General features: G+C 33.1%; 2 protein-coding genes across 2 annotated transcripts in view; one reads left to right on the top strand and one right to left on the bottom strand.

Annotated features, from left to right (window-relative positions):
- LOC114331186 (uncharacterized) overlaps positions 1-26,217 on the top strand; it is a 43,881-nt gene that overhangs the window by 1,922 nt on the left and 15,742 nt on the right. Inside the window, exons 3-4 of the mRNA XM_028280683.2 lie at positions 19,859-20,143; positions 20,198-20,438. Of these exons, the coding sequence (XP_028136484.2) occupies positions 19,859-20,143; positions 20,198-20,438 (526 nt within the window). The remainder of the gene's footprint in view (positions 1-19,858; positions 20,144-20,197; positions 20,439-26,217) is intronic.
- On the bottom strand, positions 19,665-22,909 carry LOC114331469 (cuticle protein 18.6-like). Its single transcript, XM_028281060.2, has 2 exons — positions 22,802-22,909; positions 19,665-20,528 (listed from the first exon to the last, which is right to left on the bottom strand). Exons 1-2 carry the CDS (start codon positions 22,811-22,813, stop codon positions 19,749-19,751), a joined length of 792 nt encoding a protein of 263 aa, XP_028136861.1. The 5' UTR covers positions 22,814-22,909; the 3' UTR covers positions 19,665-19,748.

Here is a 26,217-nt window from a genome sequence, read left to right as displayed (position 1 = left end):
TACCCATACATGTCGATAGCTTGTATCTATAGAATTACGATACCTACAGAAAATTAATGGACCATTTTTTTTAAATTATTGGTATTTTCAATATAAAACAATTATAATTATCTCAAACATAATCTAATATTGTCACAGACCTATATTACAAAAATGTTGAAAATTCAGTTATAGTTATTAAGGTACCAAGGGTATTATAAGGATAATAACGCTTGAGGTCAATGGTGTATATACAGAGGGCCCATGGCCCGAGATATATACGTTGACTGAAAGCGTTATTATCTATAATACCCGTGGTGCCTCCAACGTTTAATGTCCGACTAAATTCTTCTTTATATGCAAACAATTTAAATGAATTTTAAATTAATTAACTTTCAAATAAGTAAATACATTTAGCAGCAATAGTCGTAACGTAATTGGGGTAAGCATAGTTTTACTTAGGTTTTTATTTGTCAACTTAACAGTATTTAACCAGTTATTTAAATTTAATGCCCAATGCATCCAATAAATGCTCAAGACGATTGAGACCTGGACTGCATGCAGGCCATTCTAATCTTATCAATCCAACCTCTATTTTATGAGACAATCAGTGTTTTTATTTACACAAAATGGTACAGCTCTTAAAAGAAAAGAGATATTCGGATAATTCAAAAAACAAAATTTTAGTGATACCTCCGGGATAATATGGAATGTTAGCTCTTTCATTTTTCCACAGAATGTTTTAAACTTAGGAGAAAATACAACGCTTTCATTTACCCCTGTATAATGCCATGCAAGCAAAATTTTTGTATTGCCGGAATAATACCAAACAATATCAATACATGTACCTACAAACTGTTGGAAGAATTTTGAAAATCGGAGCACAAATAAAAAAGATATCAGAGCACCTTTATTAATTTCCAGTTTTTTAACCAATATTTTAACTTGACCTTCCCTTTATCTAATTAATTAATTTTTCTTATATTTCTCTACATTTTAAAGATTTTCTAGTGTCAGGCACCTACATTGATACAAACTAACTGACATTTCTTAGTCCTTTGACTGGGAACAATACAATTGATTTTTATTTGTCTTTTTTCCTTACTTCGACCTTTGCCCACAGCTCAAAACACCTAAGAGCAAAGACCTTTACAATCGTACAAGTGCATACACAGAATCAATTACCTCTTTAGCTGCATTTACGAACAGTTCCATCCGAACGTTGTCTTTCTCATAACTAATACATCTATCTCTTGTTTCATATCACACATCTGCCTTCAGGATCCATTCCAATACACTGTGTTTTGACCTACGAAGCATGTCCGCCTACCCAGTCCTTCACCTAGCTATCCTACTAGCATAATCTGGACGTTTAAACATGTTACTGATGAACTTACAATAGTGTAGGAAACAGAGGTTGAACCTTGCAAAATGGACACAAGTCCGGTTTTATTTTTTTTCTGGCATATCAAGGGGTGCTTATTATAAGACTAACTTTTTCTGAAAAAATTTCGCCCCGGAACCCCCCTTTTCACCCCTTTAAAGGGGGTAATTTATGGTTTTTGCAGAACGTAGCCCTTCCTGTAACTTTTACAAAAAAATTTTTTTATAGAAATATGAAGAGGACTATACTTTCTACGATTTATTTCCGACAGCATCTCTCTATCATCCACCGTTTAGCAAGGGTGGCGCCCCAAAGTTGACAAGTTTTTAAAAAAGATGTTTTTAAAAAATATATATTTTTCCCTAACTGTAACGGAAATTAAAAAGAAATGCGGCGGAAATTATTCACAAATAGGTGATTGATTTTTTGGTATAGGTTTCACTTAAGGGTAATTGCCCTCTTTTTAATTACAGGGTGTTACATTTTAAAAAACCCCTTTTTATACCATCTGAACCGTTTATGCTAGAGTAAAAAGACTTTCAGCGATTACCCATGTACTGGTGTTATTTACAAATTTGTATAATGCACCCCCATTTTTTCCCCGGAACCACCCAAAAAAAAGAAGAATTAATAAATAAAGTGGTTTTCTTGGAATCCTTCACACACAATGCCCTTCATTAATATGCTTCATATATCATTTTGTGCCAGTTATTATTACCCATGCATGGACACTAAAAGCGATTTCCTAGTGCAACCCCTGTAGCCAAAAACAATAAATAAAATGGGGGGTTGAAATTTTTTTTTTGTTTTTTGCTTTTTGATCCATATGGGAATATGCTTCATCAATAGTGCTTTTCAAAAATATATATGGTTATTGCAACATCCCTGCGCAAACCACCCCTATCCTTGAAAATATACTGCAGAAACTACCCCTATACCTTATCCAGCATGTTTTTACGATTTTCTCATTACCTATTAATTTTTTTTAAACAAAACTTATACAAGGTTAAAGACCACTATTTACTCTAAAAATTAGGTCCTATTCATTTTTTTCGTTTAAGCAACCGTTACGGCACAGTGGCGCCGTAAACCTCATATATGTTTTGACGGGCTCCAGTTTTTGTTTATTTTTTCGACATCTGTTTGTTTTATTGATAAAGTACTTATGTAAAATAAAACAACACAGTGTAATCTACAAATCATGACCTATGCACATTTTACATTCTTTGCTCCTCAAAGCTACAGTGGTGGCCCAAAATAAATTTTTTCATATTTTCGCCACCTACACGCATTTTATTGCGGTAATGCTATCTTAATAGCACAATATTTACCCTTAGGTGGTCGCTAAGCAGTGGCGGATCCAGGGAGTGGTGATGGGGGCGATCACCCCCACCCCTCTCAAACCAAGTGATATTATATTTGAAGATTATAAAAATATTCATTTATTTTTACAGAAATACTTATATTATATTAATATTATTTTTATAAGAATTACTTTTTATGCTTTAGCGACAGTGGCGGATCCAGCATCGTTAAGAGGGGGGTGCCAATTGGTTAAATTTCTATAAAAATAAATGAATATTTTTATAATCTTTGAATATAATATCACTTGGTTTGAGAGGGGGGGAGGTGATCACCCCATCACCCCTCCCTGGATCCACCACTGCGTAGCGACCACGTAAGGGTAAATATTGTGCTGTTAAGGTAGCATTAATGCAATAAAATTCATGTAGGTGGCAAAAATTTGCAAAAATTTATTTTGGGCCACCACTGTGGCTTTGGGGAGCAAAGAATGTAAAATGTGCATAAGTCATAATTTGTAGGTTACACTGTGTTGTTTTATTTTGCATAAGTACTTTATCAATAAAACGAACAGATGACGAAAAAAAAACAAAAACGGGAGCCCGCCAAAGCATATATGAGGTTTACGGCTCCACTGTACCGTAACGGTTGCTTATACGAAAAAATGAATACGACATAATTTTTAGAGTAAATAGTGGTCTTTAACCTTGTATAAGTTTTGTTTAAAAATAATACATAGGTAATGAGAAAATCGTAAAAACATGCTCGCCAAGGGATAGGGGTAGTTTCTGCAGTATATTTTCAAGGATACGGGTGGTTTTCGCAGAGATGTTGCAATAACCATATATATTTTTGAAAAGCACTATTGATGAAGCATATGCCCATATGGATCAAAAAGCAAAAAACAAAAAAAAATTTTCAACCCCCCATTTTATTTATTTTTTTTTTGCTACAGGGGTTGCACTAGGAAATTGCTTTTGGTGTCCATGCATGGGTAATAATAACGTGCAGAAAAGGATATATGAAGCATATTAATAAAGGGCATTGTGTGTGAAGGATTCCAAGAAAATCAATTTATTTATTAATTCTTCTTTTTTTTTGGGGTGGTTCCGGGAAAAAAATGGGGGTGCATTATACAAATTTGTAAATAGCACCAGTACATGGGTAATCGCTGAAAGCCTTTTTACTCTAGCGTAAACGGTTCAGATGGTATAAAAAGAGGTTTTTTAAAATGTAACACCCTGTAATTAAAAAAAGGGCAATTACCCTTAAGTGAAACCTATACCAAAAAATCAGTCGCAATTGCCGCAGGATTTCTTCTTAATTTCCTTTACAGTTAGGGAAAAATATATATTTTTTAAAAACATCTTTTTTAAAAACTTGTCAACTTTAGGGCGCCACCCCCGCTAAACGGTGGATGATAGAGAGATGGTGTCGGAAATCGATCGTAGAAAATATAGTCCTCTTCATATTTCTATAAAAGAAATTTTTTGTAAAAGTTACAGGAAGGGCTACGTTCCGCAAAAACCACAAATTACCCCCTTTAAAGGGGTGAAAAGGGAGGTTCCGGGGCGAAATTTTTTCAGAAAAAGTTAGTCTTATAATAAGCACCCCTTGATATACCAGAAAAAAAATAAAACCGGACTTGTGTCCATTTTGCAAGGTTCAACCTTTGTTTCGTACACTACAAGTCATCCCTTGTAATGACATGTACCTAAGTAGATCAAAATTTAAAACTTAATTTAATTTAACAAATAGTCATAAACCTCATGCATCTGTGTGCGTGTGCGTGCTTATGAGTACCTGTTTGCTCATATTTGTGCATACGTTTCAGGGCAGCAGTCAACAAAGTCAGAATAGCCATGTTAGTGTCCAACATCCGTAACGGATAGGCACCATAAGAAGAAGATGTATTTGTTTGTTGTTCTGAAATGTCAACATTTACATACCTTTCAAAATTTTGGCTTTCTATTTGCATTTTGATACAACCAGACACTTTTCTAACTCTGACTTTCTCTGTAGCATTTAATCACTTGTAACGCCGACCTGAAGACGATCTGTATATTGTAGAGATCGAAACCGGTCGTCGAAGTAAATTAAATGATTGTGAGTAAGTCTGTGTTTCTTTACTTCATTTAAAAATGATATAGGTCTGGATCCCGCGTATGAAAAAAAAGTTGATTAATAGCAAGCTGAAAATTTGTTAATAGCTTAAGGGTGTCTAGTCGGATAAACGTTGATATATGGGAACACTGGAACAGGGGCAGTTTTAATTGTGGAACAGGTTAAAAATTTGGAACGGTCACACCACGAAAACGGCACATGTATTTTGTCCGACAGAACAGACTTAAACTCTTCGAACAGAGATTAAACTCTCTTGCAAAAATCAAACTGCTATTTATCACCAAATGGGCGTTTTAATGAGTGGAACATGTGGAATATGTCAAATGGCAGGAATTATGACAGGTGATAAATAGCAGTCTGATTTTGGCATGAGACTTTAATCTCTGTTCGGAAAGTTTAAGCCTGTCCGCACATGGAACGACGGACGCTCGAACTACTCGACTCGATTCCAGTCTCTCCCCGTCAGTCAAGTTCCTTCGTTTTGGCATTGAGCTCCGTACACGGAGCGTTTAGGATTGCAAATCTCCTCGTCTTGTACGACACTCGTCTCTTGCAATCCGTAGCGCACGATAAAGTTCGAGTGAGACGCAAGTTTCGATAAAGATAAAGATAAAGTTCGAAGATTCATGTTTTTTTACACTAGCTGATAAATTTTTCAAATCTGAATATCCCTGACTCACTTAAACATTTTGCTTCAAATTTGAGAGCAACAGACAAGGCCAACAGAAAAGTGAATTTTTAAAATAACTTCGGCTTAGCCATTTATGATTTTCATACCATATTGTTTTAAACGATCTCGAAAATGGTTGATTGTCTTTTGTCTTATCTGTGGATAAAATTGTTAAATTTTGTAAAGGCCGGCCCATTGAAATAATTACTAATCTTTCTTGATTTTGGCGCCTTGAAAAAGGCGTCTCGATCAAACTGCATATTACATCGTTTAAAATATTCATATTCGATGACTAAAGTTTTTCCACCAATAAAACTAACACACCTACGTTTCAACAACGTCAAATATTACTTATTTTATTTATGTATCAAATAATAATTTACTATTCGAATAAATTGATAAGTTAACAATTAACCTCGCTTTAAATTTTTAATTATCTATATAATCTAATAACACATTATTCAGTTTTCATAAACAAATTTAAATTGTTCTACCTAGTTTTATTCAATATTTAACCTACTAATAACAGCCAAAATCAAAAAACAATAATTTTAAAACAGTTTCACAAGACACAAGAGAAGCAACTGATAAAATTTTGTAGGTCCGGCTATAAGACTCTGACTATCCGCCCGTTCAAAATCGTAGAATACGGTCGCTACGAGCGTAAACAGAGAGAGATCGCACGTCAATTCGGTGTTGGCGTCGTTCTATTTCAGGCTACGTTCCCGAGTGCCTGACCAAGGAGAATATAGAATCTATACAGTACTACTGATACTACAAGGAGCGTACAATAATTATAACTACGGAGAAAATTTTTTGGATATTTTTAAAAATAATTTGGATAATTTTTGCTATTTGATTGTAGATATTGTGTCAAAATTTATAAATTACAATTTTGAAATAAGTAATTTATATTGATAGTTTATATTAATAGTTTATATTATTGTACTACATTTGAAGAGGGTAGGCGGCGCCTACCTTGCCTACCCCGACGGGCCGCCCCTGCTTGCGTCTCTTTATTATATTGACCAGTTGTGTTGTTTGGTTCAGTCGTTCATGGACCTCCTCATTTCTAATTCTGTCGACCCAGCTTACTTTTAGTAGTCGTCTGTATACCCACATCTCAAAGGGTGTCAAGCGTTTAACCCTTATCCGGGCAACACATTTTACTTACGTAACCGGGCAACTCGGGTCCGTTGGGCCCACCACTGTTCTTTAATGTACTATTCATATTTACCCACATATTATGTCTAATGTTCATTTGTGATTTTTTATTAAAGTTAAATTTAAATTCTCTAGATTAAAAGAAAGGTGCTACTATAGTACCTATGCGGTCTACTTCGAGGGTGCGATCTACCTGAAGGATTTGCACAAAATAATGAAATGCAAAAAACTTTTGTAGAAAAAATATTTATTTACAAGTAATAAATATTTGGAGCCAAAGAAGACTTAATAAATCAATAAATAAAATCTTTTGTAAATCTAATAGGCCATTTTATTTGAAAAGATCGATTGGTATTTACGCACACCCTGGAAAAAGATTACGGTGTTGTTGCCTTTCATTGTTGTGTGAAAACCCTTCTGAGAAAAGAGTATAAACGAGAAAATATAGTAGGGCCATAAAATTTACTCCAAAGTATATCTACATTATGATTGTTGACACTCAGGTGCCCTGCAATTAGTAGGAGTCCAATAAAGGCATATATCTCTGTACAGTCGCAATATGTCCAGTTCTCTATCCCCAGGACTTTTTCGGCTTCTTTATTTGTACACTTCACTATTTCGTTCACAATTTTTTCGTCCACAAACAAACAAAAGGAATCAACAGGATCATCCACACTTTGACCAAGAGCTAACATTACTTTGTGCACTTTGCTTTTTATTATGTCGCAGGATCGCATACGCCCTCTCGGTTGTGGTTGACCCTTCCAGTTAGTTCCATCCTTAGTTTCAAAAATTACACACTCTGAAATCTGGGAACTGGCAGCTAAACATTCTTCTTCATTATCACTCAATACTACTTGCTGATCATCCTCTTCACTTGCTTCCGAAAGATGATCTTCAATTTCAGAGTCACTTGCAATGCCAACTACTTCAGGAGATTCTTCATCATCGGAATTCCATAAATTAACCTTTCGTTACTCGCGCCAACTTTTTGTGATCGGATACTCGCGCACGGTGCAGGAGACCGGGTCCAAAAATATGGGTCAGCAGTGTTTTAAAATTATTTTTTTTTTGCAAAATTGTGTACGATTAAATTATTTAATGAATATATGATCATATAATTTTGTAGATATGCGTTTGTGTTCACATTATATTACTTTAATCAAAAATTTAATAATTTTCATTGTTATCCATTTATATGTATATACAAAAACTTTGGAAGTGAAAAAAAATTGAATATGGTTAAATTTGTTTACTAAGAACTTTAGATCTTAATTCAATACACAAAAAAATTAAAACCAAAGAGTAATTGTAGTAACAAAAAAAGTTATAAAAATTAATTAACGTTTTTAAAACATGAAATACACAATGGTGTCACATTCATTGGAACAATGGTGTTCCAAACACAGATATTTTGAGCATATTTGGCAGTAAAACTTTGTTTTTCTATTTTTCTTCCAATAACAAACAGCACAGCGATCTGAAGTTCCTGGTGTTACGACTGGTACTTGTTCTGTTGGTAAACCACATATCTCCCTAAACCTCATTCTGATGGTTCTGGGTAAGTTATATATTTATATTTATATATATAAATATAAATAAACTAATCTATAAACATTGAAAATAAGGAAAAGATCTTAAATTACCTTACTAATTAAAAATATCGATGTGTGATCCAAACACAAAAATTGGTGCACAAATACTCGCACACGGTGTACGGGACCGTGTTGCGTAATAACAAAAGGACAGTACTATTTTTTACACTGCGAACTGACTTTACCCACAGTTGATTGACCACTGAAGACGTATACGAAGTAGCCATTCAAAATCCCCACTACAAGCAGAGTTACAGGAATTTATTTACAGGCCCGGTCTCCCACACCGTGTGCGAGTAACGGAGGGTTAATAGCAATCTCTTGCAGTTCTGCAGCTGATAATGGATTTCGGGACATTTTATTCGCACTATCTACTGTAATTAAATATAATTTTACTGGCTTAGTAGTTGTCGACACTAACATCGGTATCAAATGACTGATATCAGATGCATTATTTATTTCAAAATATGTATAGGTACCTACCTAAAAATACTATTATATTCCAACAATCATTATCAGTTTTTACAATTTATTTAGAATAGATATAACACCTAAAATAAGCATCTCTTTGATGTTCACATCAAAGAGATGTTTAAATTGTTTGTTGCACGTTTAGACTTTATTATTGGATTTCCGAAATCATAAAAGTCTTTTACATAATCCACAAAGACATTACCTGACTGCCAAATTAACTTCTGTAACAAAGATTGAAACTTTAGGTATAAATAAAAGTAGGGTCCGACAGGCCCGTATTGCCTCTTTACGTGACAAAATTCTTTCGACGCAATAATTTCAAAAATGGTAATGAATATTTTGAATAGCTCATGACTATGTTGAAGGAAACACACTTCTAAACAAATTCAGTGATGCATAAAATTCAATAAATTTTTTTTTATCAGTTTATGATAAAAGAATTGGCGTCTAAGGCCCCCTGGGCCCACCTTGCCCAGATAAGGGTTAAGCATAGCCTCAGTTAGAGTCCATGCTTCTACTCCCTACAGTAGGACAGGAAGCTTTCTCTAGAATTCCTATCAAATATTTACACTGGATTCTACCAAAAAGCGTACACTACGAGAAATTAACGGAAGCAGTAATAACTGCAGTAAAAGCAGAAAGTCCTACAGGGTACTGTAAAGAGTATATTCTTGGATGGTCTAAACAGGGCAAAAAACTTGATATACACAATTTTGGAAAGACCGAGAGTAGGAAATTTCGGACGACTTGTTCCACTAGATGCGAGAAATGGAGTGAAACAATTAAAATATAGGTTTTAAAAACCCGTGTGGACAAGCCTGGTCACTGCTGCGAAAAAAAGCATTAACCAGTAACGCACCCGACACCACAACCAAACCAAGTAACGTCTTGAATAGTATCTATCTCAAGAGCACTCCAAAACTGCTTACACACAACTAAAGTTAAAAAAGACCTTAATATTTTAAAATCATCATCAATCAGCTAATCACGTCAACTGCTGGACATAGAACTCCCTCAGTTATACACTTGTTAAATTCAAAAATGGCTTGAAAAGTTTTTCTGAAATTACAAGTAAAATTTAATAAAAAATTTTGGTCTTGGTAAAAGGTATATTATTTTAAAAAGCCCTATAGGGCTACAAACATCGAACAGAACGTTTTCGCTCTTAAAAGAGCATCATCAGTGTTGCCTAAAATAAGTATAACCATATTAATTATCAAAATGTTGAACTTAAAGTGATGACCAAGGTAGAATCAAAGTTTGGTTATACTTACAAGAACATGGTGAGCCAACCAAAAAATACGAAGGTCAAAGCCTTTCAAAAATGGACTAAAAGTCACATCAAAATGCTAACATAGCAAATTCCAAAGAATGGATATAATCCCTAAGGATATGGCCCTAGGATAACATATGACTCCCACACGTTGTAAGTGGGTCAAAGGTAACAATTTAGGTCATTATGTTACAAGAGCTGACAGGCAACTAAGATGTGAGATATCAAAAGCGAATCTGTCTGATGTCAAGACAACAATTGTCAATGGAACTTGAAGTATCATGAAAAATTGGTTACACAGCTACTAAATTTATAGTTGTTTATAGTACAAGCAATGATAACAGCTAACATCAGTGTGTTGGAATTATAAAAATAAAGAGTTAGTGAGAATAGATTATCTAGATGTAAAATAGAAGGGGGGAATTTGAGTACCCACAATCATCAATGAAGTGTACGTAAATTGATGAAGAAAGGTAGGCAAAACAACATACAGATAATGTAATGTATGGTTTATGTTTTGAAATTAGATAATTTATATTTGTGAACCAACACAAATGATGGCTGAGAGACTGGCTGAAAAACTAGAGACAAAATAGGGGTCGTGATATCAAATGCTGAAAAAGTTGTAAATGCAAAATCTTATTTATAAATTAATAAAATATAGATGGGTTCATCAACACAAATTTACAAGACTGAAAAGGTTGTATTACAAGCTTAGTCCAAATTTCTTTATTATGTCCTTTTATGTTAAATAACATCTAGGGCAAAGAAAAATTAATAACTTGGATAAAAGTCCACGAGGAAAATAAACTTCCTGTAGCTGGCTGTATACCATAAATCACAAAAATGCCAAGTTTCTTGTAAAAGGTATATATTAAAATACCCTAAATAAGGGTCAAAATACAAAACGTTTTCGGATTAAGGAATCCATCATCAGTGTTTAAAAGCCAAAATTTGCATGCCTGAGCCACCAAAATGTATAGGGTAAAAACCCTTTAAATGTAAATAATAAAGATGTTTTACATATTTATATAAAATCCATCGGATGTAATAGATAAACCTGGATGTTACCCAGGGCAACACAGGACTCTCCCCACGTGGTTGGAACTTTTTTTGGTGAAAACCTCACATATTGGATTTCAGTTGGCCATTGAAATCCAATATGTGAGGTTTTCACCAAAAAAAGTTCCAACCACGTGGGGAGAGTCCTGTGTTGCCCTGGGTAACATCCAGGTTTATCTATTACATCCGATGGATTTTATATAAATATGTAAAACATCTTTATTATTTACATTTAAAGGGTTTTTACCCTATACATTTTGGTGGCTCAGGCATGCAAATTTTGGCTTTTAAACACTGATGATGGATTCCTTAATCCGAAAACGTTTTGTATTTTGACCCTTATTTAGGGTATTTTAATATATACCTTTTACAAGAAACTTGGCATTTTTGGATAAAAGTGTCTAAGCTACAACTAAAGTGGGGTCAGATGAAGATAAGTGTTGAGTAAGATTATTGAGTATATGAGAAAATTAAAAATTGTGTTTATTTGAGATAGATGAGTTTGTGGTATATAAAGTAAATTTGACATCACTATTGAGACTAATGAACATTATTGAGAGACTGGGGACTCCAGAGACCAGGCAACCAAACAAACCAAATGATGAATGAAAGGTTGGCTGAATGGAATAACTACTAGATGTGTGAAACTTGAAAGATATATTGTACAGTATTATTGGTTGATTTAGTTTAGAATGAAATAGTTATGATTGGACACTAAACGAAAAACGGTTTGAAAAGATGATGTGGAGAGAATGGGATATATATTGAATAGATATAGTTGTGTACAAGTTGTGACAAATGGATGTTGCGGATATAGTTGAAATTGCTTTGTTTGGGAGAAGAAAAATTTTTTGAAGAAAGGATTAGATGATTATCGAAAATTGAGTGAACATGTGGATGTGTGTGAATAAGAAGAGAAAAGAAAGAAATAGAACAATATTGGTAGATGCGAATAATTAGGAGAAATAAAGTAATATAAGAAACAGATTTATAATGTAATTTATGAGAAAAGTTGACGATGTAACGGTTGAAAGTCACGATTGAAAGACACATGGCGATTAACACAATTTGGACTTCTCTGTTTCTCTTTGACTATTTCAAGATCCTCGTATAGGTCCAATCTCAGAAAGTTTTTATCGGGAATGTTATGTATTAGGGATACGTTATCAGGGATATTGAGAGTATGGTTGTTTTGTTTAAGATGTTGAGAGAAGGTTGATGTATTCTCTCTTTTAGTATGTTCAAGTGAACGGGAGGCAAGTGACCTACAAGTTCTCCCTATATATGTGGCATCACAATCAGAGCATTGCAATTTATAGACACCGCTACGATTCATGTAGTTAATAGGGTCTTTGGAGTTGGAAAGGCACTGTCCTAAATTACTTGATACCTTAAATGAAATTTGAATGTTATCAACTGATCTTTTAATAATATCTCTAATATCTCCAGACAAACGTTCATGATGATATGGTAAGGAAGTGTAAATGGGTTTGGTGGTCGAATCTCTGGGGAACGCAGCCTCTCTCAAGACTCTCAGTTGTCTCTTATGGATAAACTTGTCTATGATGTTAGGTTCGTAACCATTATTGAAGGCTATTTGTTTGAGAATGTTCAATTCTTTGTTGTAATTGGATTGTGATAGAGGGGTAGTTTCTAAACGGTGTATGAAACTGTGAAATGCTGAATATTTGTGTGAAATGGGGTGATTAGATGATAGGGGTATGACATGGTCCGTCTGTGTTGGTTTCCTATAGATACTGAAATCGAAATGGTCATTTAATCTGGTGATAGTGAGGTCAAGAAAGTTAATGGATTGGGATGATTCTAGTTCCATGGTGAACTTAATATTAGGATGGATTTGGTTGATTTTAGAAAGAAGTGAATCAGCTAAATTAGAATTCCCGGCTATGAATAACAAACAGTCATCCACATAACGAAACCAGTGTAGAATCTCCGGATTTTTAATGATCTGTGTGGATTCTAGATGATCCATGAAAATATCAGCTAAGAGAGGGGATAGGCAACTACCCATGGCTAAGCCATCAGGTTGTCTGTAAAATTTGTTATTGAAAACAAAAAAGTCTTGAGCTAGACAAAATTGTAATAATTGGATGATGGAATCTGTAGTAGACATGGTGATTGAACTGGCTCTAAGAAGAGAGTGTACCAGATTAATAGTTTCTTGTTTAGGGACAGAAGTGAAAAGATTGCTAACATCAAATGAAAGCATAGTAATGTTAGGACGAAGATTTATTTGTTGGAGTTTATTGACTAGATGACTAGTGTTTTTGACTGAAAAACGAGGGGTGAAGTTCGTCAAAGTATTAATGAGGTTCAATATAAATTTGGAAAGAATAGAAACAGGAGTGTTAATGAAGCTCACAACTGGACGAATAGGAATGCCCTCTTTATTTATCTTAGGTAAACCATACAGTCTAGGTGTCAACGGGTTACTTGGTATTTTGTAATAAGGAGCAAACTGTTCTGAAAAAAATTCTGTAAAAGGCTTCAAGTTGTCTTTAAGTTTATTGATGAACTTTTTAGTGGGATCTTCAGACAGCAGTGTGAAGTTGTTGTTAGAGAGGAAGGTAATGACTTTGTCATTATAGAGTGTGTGGTCCATAATGACCAAGCAGTTTCCTTTATCTGCCTTGCTGATGATCAGATTGTTGGATTTAATTTTGTTTTTAATGGATTTGAGTGTGTTAAGATGATCAGAACGTTTCTTGTCTGAAAAATTAGGGAAAGAAATTGTAGATGATGTATTTTGAGAAGAAGATGGGAGATTAATAGAAGATATATTGTTAGATAGATTTAGTGAAAATTGGGAATTGGAAAGGTTAATTGAAGAAGATGATGAGTTGTGTTTATTTTTGAATTTATTAATGGTATTAAAACATGAATTTCTGATAGAAGTTTTTTTATTCAGAGGGACAGAAAGGTTTTGTATTATGATATCTAGCTGAATGGAGAGACTCTGAAGGTCCTTTACAGAAACCTTCTTAGGGATGGAGTATTTGAGGCCTAGATTTAAGAGATCAATTTCTTTCTTGTTAAATACAACTGAAGATAGGTTTTTTAGTCTAGGGTGAAAAACAAAGTTAGAAAAAGTGGTGTTACTGTTATTATTGTGTAAAATGACTTTGTTTCTGATGAGATTATTAAGTTTTGATTTGAGTCTGTTAGTCTTATCCATAAGAGACAACTGAGAGTCTTGAGAGAGGCTGCGTTCCCCAGAGATTCGACCACCAAACCCATTTACACTTCCTTACCATATCATCATGAACGTTTGTCTGGAGATATTAGAGATATTATTAAAAGATCAGTTGATAACATTCAAATTTCATTTAAGGTATCAAGTAATTTAGGACAGTGCCTTTCCAACTCCAAAGACCCTATTAACTACATGAATCGTAGCGGTGTCTATAAATTGCAATGCTCTGATTGTGATGCCACATATATAGGGAGAACTTGTAGGTCACTTGCCTCCCGTTCACTTGAACATACTAAAAGAGAGAATACATCAACCTTCTCTCAACATCTTAAACAAAACAACCATACTCTCAATATCCCTGATAACGTATCCCTAATACATAACATTCCCGATAAAAACTTTCTGAGATTGGACCTATACGAGGATCTTGAAATAGTCAAAGAGAAACAGAGAAGTCCAAATTGTGTTAATCGCCATGTGTCTTTCAATCGTGACTTTCAACCGTTACATCGTCAACTTTTCTCATAAATTACATTATAAATCTGTTTCTTATATTACTTTATTTCTCCTAATTATTCGCATCTACCAATATTGTTCTATTTCTTTCTTTTCTCTTCTTATTCACACACATCCACATGTTCACTCAATTTTCGATAATCATCTAATCCTTTCTTCAAAAAATTTTTCTTCTCCCAAACAAAGCAATTTCAACTATATCCGCAACATCCATTTGTCACAACTTGTACACAACTATATCTATTCAATATATATCCCATTCTCTCCACATCATCTTTTCAAACCGTTTTTCGTTTAGTGTCCAATCATAACTATTTCATTCTAAACTAAATCAACCAATAATACTGTACAATATATCTTTCAAGTTTCACACATCTAGTAGTTATTCCATTCAGCCAACCTTTCATTCATCATTTGGTTTGTTTGGTTGCCTGGTCTCTGGAGTCCCCAGTCTCTCAATAATGTTCATTAGTCTCAATAGTGATGTCAAATTTACTTTATATACCACAAACTCATCTATCTCAAATAAACACAATTTTTAATTTTCTCATATACTCAATAATCTTACTCAACACTTATCTTCATCTGACCCCACTTTAGTTGTAGCTTAGACACTTTTATCCAAGTTATTAATTTTTCTTTGCCCTAGATGTTATTTAACATAAAAGGACATAATAAAGAAATTTGGACTAAGCTTGTAATACAACCTTTTCAGTCTTGTAAATTTGTGTTGATGAACCCATCTATATTTTATTAATTTATAAATAAGATTTTGCATTTACAACTTTTTCAGCATTTGATATCACGACCCCTATTTTGTCTCTAGTTTTTCAGCCAGTCTCTCAGCCATCATTTGTGTTGGTTCACAAATATAAATTATCTAATTTCAAAACATAAACCATACATTACATTATCTGTATGTTGTTTTGCCTACCTTTCTTCATCAATTTACGTACACTTCATTGATGATTGTGGGTACTCAAATTCCCCCCTTCTATTTTACATCTAGATAATCTATTCTCACTAACTCTTTATTTTTATAATTCCAACACACTGATGTTAGCTGTTATCATTGCTTGTACTATAAATAACTATAAATTTAGTAGCTGTGTAACCAATTTTTCATGATACTTCAAGTTCCATTGACAATTGTTGTCTTGACATCAGACAGATTCGCTTTTGATATCTCACATCTTAGTTGCCTGTCAGCTCTTGTAACATAATGACCTAATTTGTTACCTTTGACCCACTTACAACGTGTGGGAGTCATATGTTATCCTAGGGCCATATCCTTAGGGATTATATCCATCCTTTGGAATTTGCTATGTTAGCATTTTGATGTGACTTTTAGTCCATTTTTGAAAGGCTTTGACCTTCGTATTTTTTGGTTGGCTCACCATGTTCTTGTAAGTATAACCAAACTTTGATTCTACCTTGGTCATCACTTTAAGTTCAACATTTTGATAATTAATATGGTTATACTTATTTTAGGCAACACTGATGATGCTCTTTTTAGAGCGAAAACGTTCTGTTCGATGTTTGTAGCCCTATAGGGCTTTTTAAAATAATATACCTTTTACCAAGACCAAAATTTTTTATTAAATTTTACTTGTAATTAATGGTATACAGCCAGCTACAGGAAATTCTTCCTAGTGGATTTTTCTGAGATATTTATCAAGAGGGAAATATTAATCACCCATTCAAACGAGTAAAATTGCCATTTTAAAACCTGGGAAAGCTAAAAATGTATTAAAAGTTACCGCCCAAATGCATTTCTACGTATACTCTACAGTCTACAGAATTAAAAAAAATACTATAATTAACTAAACGATACTCCAACATATACCAGTAAAACAAGCCAAATTTTGATTAAACCCCAGCTACACAGACCAAATCCTAGCAGTGGCTAACTATATAGAAACGGGCTTTTAAAAACAACTAAAAATATCTACTGTTTTCATTGGGGAGGGTAACTGCAAGCAAAACGGTTATATTTATATCTGGTGGAGAAATGCCCGATCTGATGCTACAGTGGCAATCCGTCAGAATTTTTAGTTGCAATAAAATAGTCAATTGACCACTTTTCCTCTGAGCGGCTCATATGTAGTTACCAACTCAATGTTTGTTTATAAAAATTGATTATTGTTATTTAGTGCTTGTATCGTATTGTCCTCTTTGTTCATACACAAAACTTAACTGTGAAATAGATATTGCGATTTGGGGAGAATAACTGCAAGAAAAACGATTAGATATCTGATGGATGAATGCCCGATCAAGACCTACAGTAGCAATTCGTCAGATTTCTTAGTTGAGACCAAAGAGTCAATTGAATATAACGTTTGTTTATAAAAATATTATTGATATTTAGTGCTTGGAATGTATTGTCCTCTTTGTTTATACACAAAACTTAACTTTGAAGAAGTCGTTCCAAGAGTTATTTTCTTCGGAAACACCAGTGATATAATCCTTCCATCCTAATTGTGTATTGCATGCATTTTTGCGTTTCTTAGCCAATAGTGGCAGATAGATAGTGGAAGATGGTTGATTAGTTTGATTTGCTAATTTTATTTTTGTCATTTTAAGTTTTCTCTACTCTATGCTTGATTTCTCTATATAGTCCAGAAAGCCACTGCGGATCCGCTAGGAAAAATATTCTAATTCGGATTTTTTGCACAATCTTACTCAAAAAGGACTCCTTTTAACAAATTTGCATGTTGCCAGGACCAAAAGGTGGTCAAAAATTTTTTAAACGTTTTTTTTTGTTTTTTTTTCCTAAAATTATTTTTTTGCATGGAAAAAAGTTTTTTAGGTTTTTTGGATCATTCCGAACAGAAAAGGTATTTAGTGACTTTTCTCTAAAAATGATAGTTTTTGACATATAAGCGATTAAAAATTGAAAAATTGCGAAATCGGCCATTTTTAACCCTCAAAAACTATGTGAAAAACTGAAAATTTGAATGTTGCCAAGGTAGATAGATATTCTTTAAACATCGATTGATGAAATTCCGAAGAGGTTTTTGCAATACAATATTCAAAACTCCTTTGTTTTTTAATTACTAATCAAGCGTGCGCGACACTATTTTCCACCGACAGTATGGTGCAAATGAAAGGAGTAAATTCGTTATTTCCTAAACCGGCGACTTTAAGGAAAAATCCCGAAAGACGTCGATTGTCATTTTTAAGTTATGATATTGTGGCATATATGGTATACTAGTGACGTCATCCATCTGTACGTGATGACGTAATCGATGATTTTTTTAAATGAGAATAGGGGTCATGTGCTAGCTGATTGGAGAGATTCTTTAATTCTCTATTCATTAATATAAACATTTACATAATTATTTATACAGGGTGTCCAAAAAATTTTTATTAAATTAAATTATTTGACAAAAAAGAAGTAGAAGAACACGCTGTATAAATAATTACGTAAATGTTTACATTACTGAATAGAGAATTGAAGAACCTTTCAAATGAGCTACCACACGACGCCTATTCTCATTTAAAATAATCATCGATTACGTCATCACGCCCAGACGGATGACGTCACTAGTATACCATATATGCCACAATATCATAACTTAAAAATAAAAATCGACTTGTTTCGGGATTTTTCCTTAAAGTTGCCGGTTTACGAAATAACGAATTTATTCCTTTCATTTGCACCATACTGTCGGTGGAAAATAGTGTCGCGCACGCTTGATTAGCAATTAAAAAACAAAGGAGTTTTGAATATTGTATTGCAAAAATCTCTTCGGGGTTTCATCAATCGATGTTTAAAGAATATCTACCTACCTTGGTAACATTCAAATTTTCAGTTTTTCACATAGTTTTTGAGGGTTAAAAATGGCCGATTTCGCAATTTTTCAATTTTTAATCGCTTATATGTCAAAAACTATCATTTTTAGAGAAAAGTCACTAAAGGCCTTTTCTGTTTGGAATGAACCAAAAAATCTATAAAAACTTTTTTCCATGCAAAAAAAATAATTTTAGGAACAAAACAAAAAAAAAACGTTTAAAAAATTTTTGACCACCTTTTGGTCCTGGCAACATGCAAATTTGTTAAAAGGAGTCCTTTTTGAGTAAGATTGTGCAAAACATCCGAATTAGAATATTTTTCCTAGCGGATGCGCAGTGGCTTTCTGGACTAATACTGAATTAAAATAAGCGATGCAGTGCATACAAACAACGGTTTAAGTTGTTTAATGATGTTCAAAATTTATCTACTCGTTCCATAATAACAGTAAGTATATTATTAAAATTACTTTATCATTTTTCTCTTTTCTCGATTATTAGTTTTTATTGTATGCTATATAAAATTATTGCATCACTGAATACATAGATTGTGAAACAATTATCCTATCAATTAAATTAATGGATAATTTACGTGATTATACAGGTAACTGTTATCCAAAAATATTCAAAAACTGAATTAAATAGGCATCTCGTTCTTTGCTGATGACGACCTCGCTGTCAACTTATGTTGTTTATATATCTACTGCATAGCTTATGTGATTTTAGTATGGAATACAATTCAATGTTCTTTTGTTGTGATATCTTTGTCAGCTATTAATCGGTCTTGCTATGTTGATTTTTTCTTATTATTTTGTGTTGAATCTATTTCCATTTCTTTCTTGTAATGTTATCTTCTGTTCTTTTTTTCTTCTCTATAGCTTAAAACTAAATATTTTCTTTTCTCTTGGCCATTTTTAGAATTTTTGCCAGAAATGTGAATCAGTCTTCTTTTTCTCATCCTGTTTTATTATTCTTTCTTGTATTTATGACTTTAGATTCCCTGTATTTATTCTAAGATCTATTATATCGGAATATTGCATAAGTGACTGATAGTGTATGTTCCAACTAAAGACATTGGTATAATATGTGATATCAAAGAAAAGAAATAACAAAAATTAATTTTTTTTGACAACCTTTTATTGTATTGCAAGCAGTATAAATAAGTTCTATACAAAATCTACAATTATTTCTTCTTAGAATTACCATAAGTTATGTGAAAGGACTGGAGCATGAGCAGCATAAGCATGATGACCATGAGCCAAAGGAGCAGCGTAACCATGAGCAACTGAGCTAGCGTATCCATGAACAGCTGGTGCTGCATAAGCGGCGTGGGCTACTGGAGCAGCATAAGCAGCATGAGCAACTGGGACAGCATGAGCAACATGAGCAACTGGAGCAGCGTAAGCAGCATGGGCAACTGGGGCAGCATATGCAGCATGAGCTACTGGAGCAGCATGAGCTACTGGGGCTACGATTTTGGCAACAACTGGGGCAACAGCATGTACGGAAGGTTCTTTGTGTACAACAGCGTTAAATCCATGGTGTGGATCAGCAGTGTAGTCGACGGTACGTTTGCTTCCATCGGATTCCACGAGTGAGTAGCTTCCGTGAACAACATCTCCACGACGAGATTCGTGTTGGCTCTTAGCATCTCCGGTGTGAGGGTCACTTACTCCATATGCGAAATCGTAGTGGGCTGGTGCAGAGGGTTCATCATGAACGTGAGCAACAGGAGCAGCGTAAGCGTGAGCGACTGGGGCGTGAACCAAAGGAGCTGCGTAGGAATGGGCAACTGGAGCATGGACAAGGGGAGCGTGAGCGGCATAGGAGTGTACGGCTGGAGCATGGTGTTGAACAGTGGAGTAGGTAGAGATGGCATCGTGAGATCCGTGAGCGACAAGAGCTGGCGCGGCGTAGCCGAAACCTGAACCCCAAGAACCGGCCTTAGCTACTGCAATGAATGCGGCGAGAACTAAAAACTAAAAGAAGAAACGATTATAAAATGTTGGTTATTTAATTTAGTATAGGGTTGTATATAATTATAATTTAAATAATCTTCATAATAGCTGATATCGGAAAAAAAGACTACACAATGAAAAATTATTCTATTAATATGGCAACACTTATGCTTAATATATATTTAGTGAAATGTAATGTACTCAAATTTCGTAAAAGTTTCTCTTGAAAAAAAGATCTAAAGTTGATTTTTGACATTAAATTAAGCCAAAAAAGATGTCGATAAAGATTCCATAAAAAATCTAACTATTTATAAAAGATAGCCAAAAGAACAAGAGATATTAAAGGTTAATTGATGTACGACAACAATGTAATAAATATTAAGCACTACATTTTCATAAAAATTAAATTAAATTGGTGAAATACAAGTCACTAATCTGTATAGTCCAGGGCGCATCTGTTTTGAGATGGACGTTGAGAGGTGACTAATATTTTTTTGCAGAAATTGCTTGGAATTAACTCATATAATAATAATTGAGTTATCCTCCCACTCAAAAAGGTCCGGAACATTGTTTAAATAATCAAAATGTCAAAAAATGAAAGAAAAATTCGATTTTTTTCTTGGTTTTTTGATTATAACATTAAAAGTAGTATTCACTTCCGAGAAAAGTTGTAGACACTTCAAAGTTGCGTAGTTAAATTTCCTACAATATAGGATTGGTTAAAATTTTTAAAAATTGTCACCCTTTGTTGCAAAATAGCAATAATTCCGAAAAAAAAACATAAAAAACAAGTATTCGCTTTTTCCGTTTTTCAACCATTTATGCTACACTTACGACCTTCATATTTTACGCAGGAAAATTCTATGATATATTAAAACAAAAGATCATTAATATCGGTTTAAGAGATTTTGCAAAATAAATTTTGCAATCCAGCTGTCGCAAAAAAAATTCATTTTGTCGCAAAGCAGATAGCAAGTTGAAATTTTTTTTCATATAGAAGAATACTGTACCTTTAATTTGCCATTTTCAAAATCAAAATCAGTTAGCTATCACTGCGTCAGGATTTTTTTTAAATAAACATTAATTTTTGGTGCTACGCACAGGACAGCGGTGTTCGATTCACACAAGTTGATTTCCACCAAAATTTATTCCAACCTTTATCTAATATATTATTTTTTTACTCTATATTTTGTTGTATTTTAATATTTTAATTCCACAAAAATCAAACGAATTTGATTATTGTTTGTGAAATATGGTTTAAACAATTGCATATGTTTAAAAATTATAAACTTTTATTTTCTAAGTTAAAATATATGAACAAAGAAAGATTTTGCTAAAAAAGTGTAATTTCAAAGGACAGAGTATGTGTTTTTATTTTGCAATAAACAAATTTATTTATTTATATTGAAATGTATTAAAACTTTAAATTTACCAATCATTATCAAAGGTCATTTAAATGCCCAATCAGAGCAAACGTATCCGCTGTCCTGCGCGTAGCGCCAAAAATTAATGTTTATTTAAAAACATTTTTGACGCCGTGGTAGTTAACCGAATTTAATTTTGCATATTGCAAATGAAAGGCACAGTATTCTTCTATATGTAAAAAAAATCAACTTATTGTCTGCTTTATTTTCAGTCCTGCAACATTTTGAAAATTGAATTTTTTTTGCGAAAGCTGGATTGCAAAATATGTTAAATCGATCTTAATAAAAGTTGCAGCATTGTTTTATTATATCATAAAGATTTTCTGGTTGAAATATGAAGGTCTTAAGTGTAGCATAAATGGTCGAAAAACGTAAAATGCGAATACTTTTTGCGAAATCTTTTTTTATAGTTTTTTCGCAATTATTGCTATTTTGCAACAAGGGTGACAATTACGTAACTTTTATGTTAGTTGAGTCACTTCTCAACATCCAAATGTACTAATATTTTTACAGATGCGCCCGGGTCTAGTATGTATTGTTAAGAAAACACGATGTACACTGTTTTTAGTTCACGTATTAAACCGGCCACTCACGGTACTGCGGTGTCGTTCGACAAAATCCTCGATGATATCAATTCTGCAGTACTGCAGCAGACATGCCAGTCTCTCTGTAGTAAAATTGTAACGATTTTGTTGGATGCACGGTAACACACGATCAAAATTTGTATCAATTAGTCGAATTCGACAAAATTGAACGACGCCGCAGTATCGTGAGTAGTCGGATTTAGTCGACTGCAGAATCTAATTTATTCACAACAACACTAATCGCACAAAATAAAGATTGTTCATAAAACACTAGTAATTCACTTACTTTGGTTGCCATCTTGCTTGTTAGTTAGCAAACTTAGAATATTTTTTTAATTAGTTGTTTGTTATTTATATTATTTTTATTGCGTTAATAAGGTGGTCCCACCCCGGAATAGAATTTGCAACCTTTCACAAATTAAACTACCAGCTATATCAACATCCTGCAAGGTTGTTGAAGGTCAATTTTGGCAAGAATATTTCACTTTAGGAGGTAAAGTACTATGTGTTTTTTGCTATTGCTTTTGTATCTAATATAAAGTTTATCTACTTTTGTACATGTTGGGTCAAAATACTAATAGATTTTTTTTTTATTTAGCTTAAATGCCTCGACAATAATTGACAAGGTACTGTTGACTTTACAATCGGATTTAATGTAAAGTGTGTGTGTGTTAAATAAATGTATTTTCACTTAGTAAAGTTGACTTTATTGTGTTTTATAAAGAGACGCTAATTGTATCCGAACAATTCTACTAGAAAAAACCTCGGTTAACTGTGGTTTAATTGGGACTCGGGACATAAAAGTACCTCTTCTTAGGGCCTCTTGCGTTGTAATAAATGCAATTATAATTATAATTGTAATTATTTATGATTATATTAATAAGTATAATTGCGTTTATGTCTATTAGTCCAAGTAATGAAGCTTAAAAAAGGACAAAACCTCGCAATTTTTACAGCATGGATCGATTTGCTTGAAAATTTGAGACTAAGTAGTGGATAGTCCAAAGATCGAAATCTATATCATGCCGAGAGGAGCTTTTACCATGGGGCGGTTACCACCCCATCTGGGGGGTGGAAATTTTTTGTTATACTTTAATCGCAAAAGTTGGTAAAAACGTTCATTCTAAGCAAAAAATGTTTTATACATTTTTTTGATAAAATTGATAGTTTTCGATTTATTCGCTATCGAAAGTGTTAGTTTTATATCGAAAAAATCAATGTTTTTAATAAGTTTTCTGCTAATAACTCCAAAATTTTTCGTTTTATCAAAACAACTTTACTTAACAAAAATGTACCTTTTGAAAAAATAAACAAAACCAATTTTTTTAAATTTTCTTTAGGACCAATAGTAATCGAGCTATACTTTATTATATGTTGGCTCTTCTTCGTTAAATGCTAAATATTGTAGTTCCAAAGTCAAAAGACGGGAAAACTATGCATTTTTCGAGGAAATATTGTTTAAACTAATTTAAAGCGCTTAAAAATATCTATCACCCGAAATTAAAAAAAATCTCTAGCTCAAAAAATTAAGTGACTCAAAATGAAAAGAATGTCAGTCCCCATTTTTTTCAGCGAAAAAGTGATCGCAAGCAACCTTCTAATCACCACCTTAATTAAAATTAGTCATTAACCTTATTTTGCCTTTTTTACTTATATATTATTAATAGGTTTTAGAAGTATTCCCGGCTTAGAATGATTAGTTTTTAAAATAATGGAGTTAGAAGCGAATAACAAATTTTTGTAGTTTGGAAAAAAATGGCCTCTTCTTCAGGATAGCAAAGTTAACATCAGAGATACAAAAAAATGTTTAATTATGAAATTGTAGCTTATTTAATTTCCAAGAACCTGGTTTAAAAAAATTTTTCTACGGCAAAAATTGGGTGAGCTATTGACAATAATTAAAACTTGTAATAACATGCAAAAACCACCTTTACCAACCCTTTCAAGTCACTTCTTTTTGCGACTGAGGATTTTAAAAAGATTTATTATAAATAGGCTTATAGACCTTGTAAAAATCTACAAAATTATATTTTAATCAAACTTTCTGAGATAAAAAAAAGTTACGGTTAAAAAATCAATATATTTTTTTGAAAAAAAAAGGGGGAAATCCAAATGATTTTCACGTCAAATAATTTATTAAACCATCAAGCCACTATACAAGCAGCAATAGATAAAACACACTGCACGAAGTTGCCGGAGGTACTGTTAGACAGTAATTTTAAATGGTTAAACCACATTTCTAATTTGAAATCCAGATTAAGTAGCGCATGTTATGCATTGAGAAGTCTTTCACGTCTCTTTAATACATCAATATTAAAAACAGTATACTTTGCCCATTTTACTCAATAGCCAAATATGGCATTGAAGTCTGGGGTTGTACCTCTGAATTAGAGCAGATATTCGTACTTCAGAAAAGAGCTATTAGGATAATATATAAAATGAAATTTAGAGATTCTTGTAGAGGTATCTTTAGACAAAATAATATTCTTACAATTCCTGGTCTGTATATATTTTCGTGTATAATGTATTTACATTGCAAAAATTATGAATTCAATAAATTTCAATTTAACCATGTTTATTCAACAAGATTCAGAGACAATCACTTTATGCTTCCACAACATCGTTCTGTTTTGTTGGAAGGTAGCACACATTATGCAGCCATAAGTTTCTTTAACAAATTGCCAATAGATATACGAAGGAATTTACATCAGCCAAACTTTCGGAGGTGTGTACATCACTACATTTGTGAGCTAAAGCCATATTCTAAAAATAACTTTTAAGTATGTTTTGTCGTATTTATTAATTTATATACTTTTAATATGTACATTATATGTCTGTAATTTTGACTTGTCTCATACATGTACAACTTTGTATAATGTCGCATGTGATGAATAAATTTGACTTGACTTGACTTGAATGGAAGCCTAATAATGTAAGTTAGCGGTGTTTTTGGTCATTGGCCTAATTCATTCTTATTTATTTATGTATTATAAATACATTCTAGAAGTTTGACTGGCTTAGAAGGATTAGTTTAAAAAAAACTGGAGTTAAAATCGAATAACAAATTTTTGTCGTTTGGTAAAAAATGCCATTTTCTTCAGAATAGAAAAATTAGCGTCAGATATACGAAAAAGTGTTTTGATATGAAGTTGTAGGTTATTAAATTCTAAAGAACTTGGTTTGAAAAAAAATTTTCTACGACAAAAATTGAGTGAGTCGTAATATCGAAAATCATTGATTTTTTCTATATAAAACTCACAATTTCGATAGCGAATAAATCTAAAACTACTAATTTTATCAAAAAAATGTATAGAACAATTTTCGCTTAGAATGAATATTTTTATCAAATTTTGCGGTCAAAATATAATACAAAAATTTCACCCTCGAGATGGGGTGGCAACCACCCCCATGGTAAAAGCGCCTTTCGGAATTATATAGATTTTGATCCTTGGACTATCCACTACTTATTCTCAAATTTTCAAGCAAATCGATCCATTCTGTAAAAATTGCGAGGTGAAAAGCTTCGGTTCCTGGACTATATGTTATGCATATATTTCTGTCCCGATTAAACCCCGGTTAGCTAACCAAGGTCAAACCTGGACATAAAGTATATATGGCTTAAATTGATTTATAAATTAGGAAACCAAAGGAAATAAATAAGGAAACCAAATATTGTCCAAATACAACATAGAGCAAAGAAAA

This window comes from Diabrotica virgifera, chromosome 6 (genome assembly GCF_917563875.1).
Source record: "Diabrotica virgifera virgifera chromosome 6, PGI_DIABVI_V3a".
Taxonomy (NCBI): domain Eukaryota; kingdom Metazoa; phylum Arthropoda; class Insecta; order Coleoptera; family Chrysomelidae; genus Diabrotica; species Diabrotica virgifera.
Note: the sequence above shows the minus strand (reverse complement) of the source record. Positions and strands in the feature narration are given on the sequence as shown.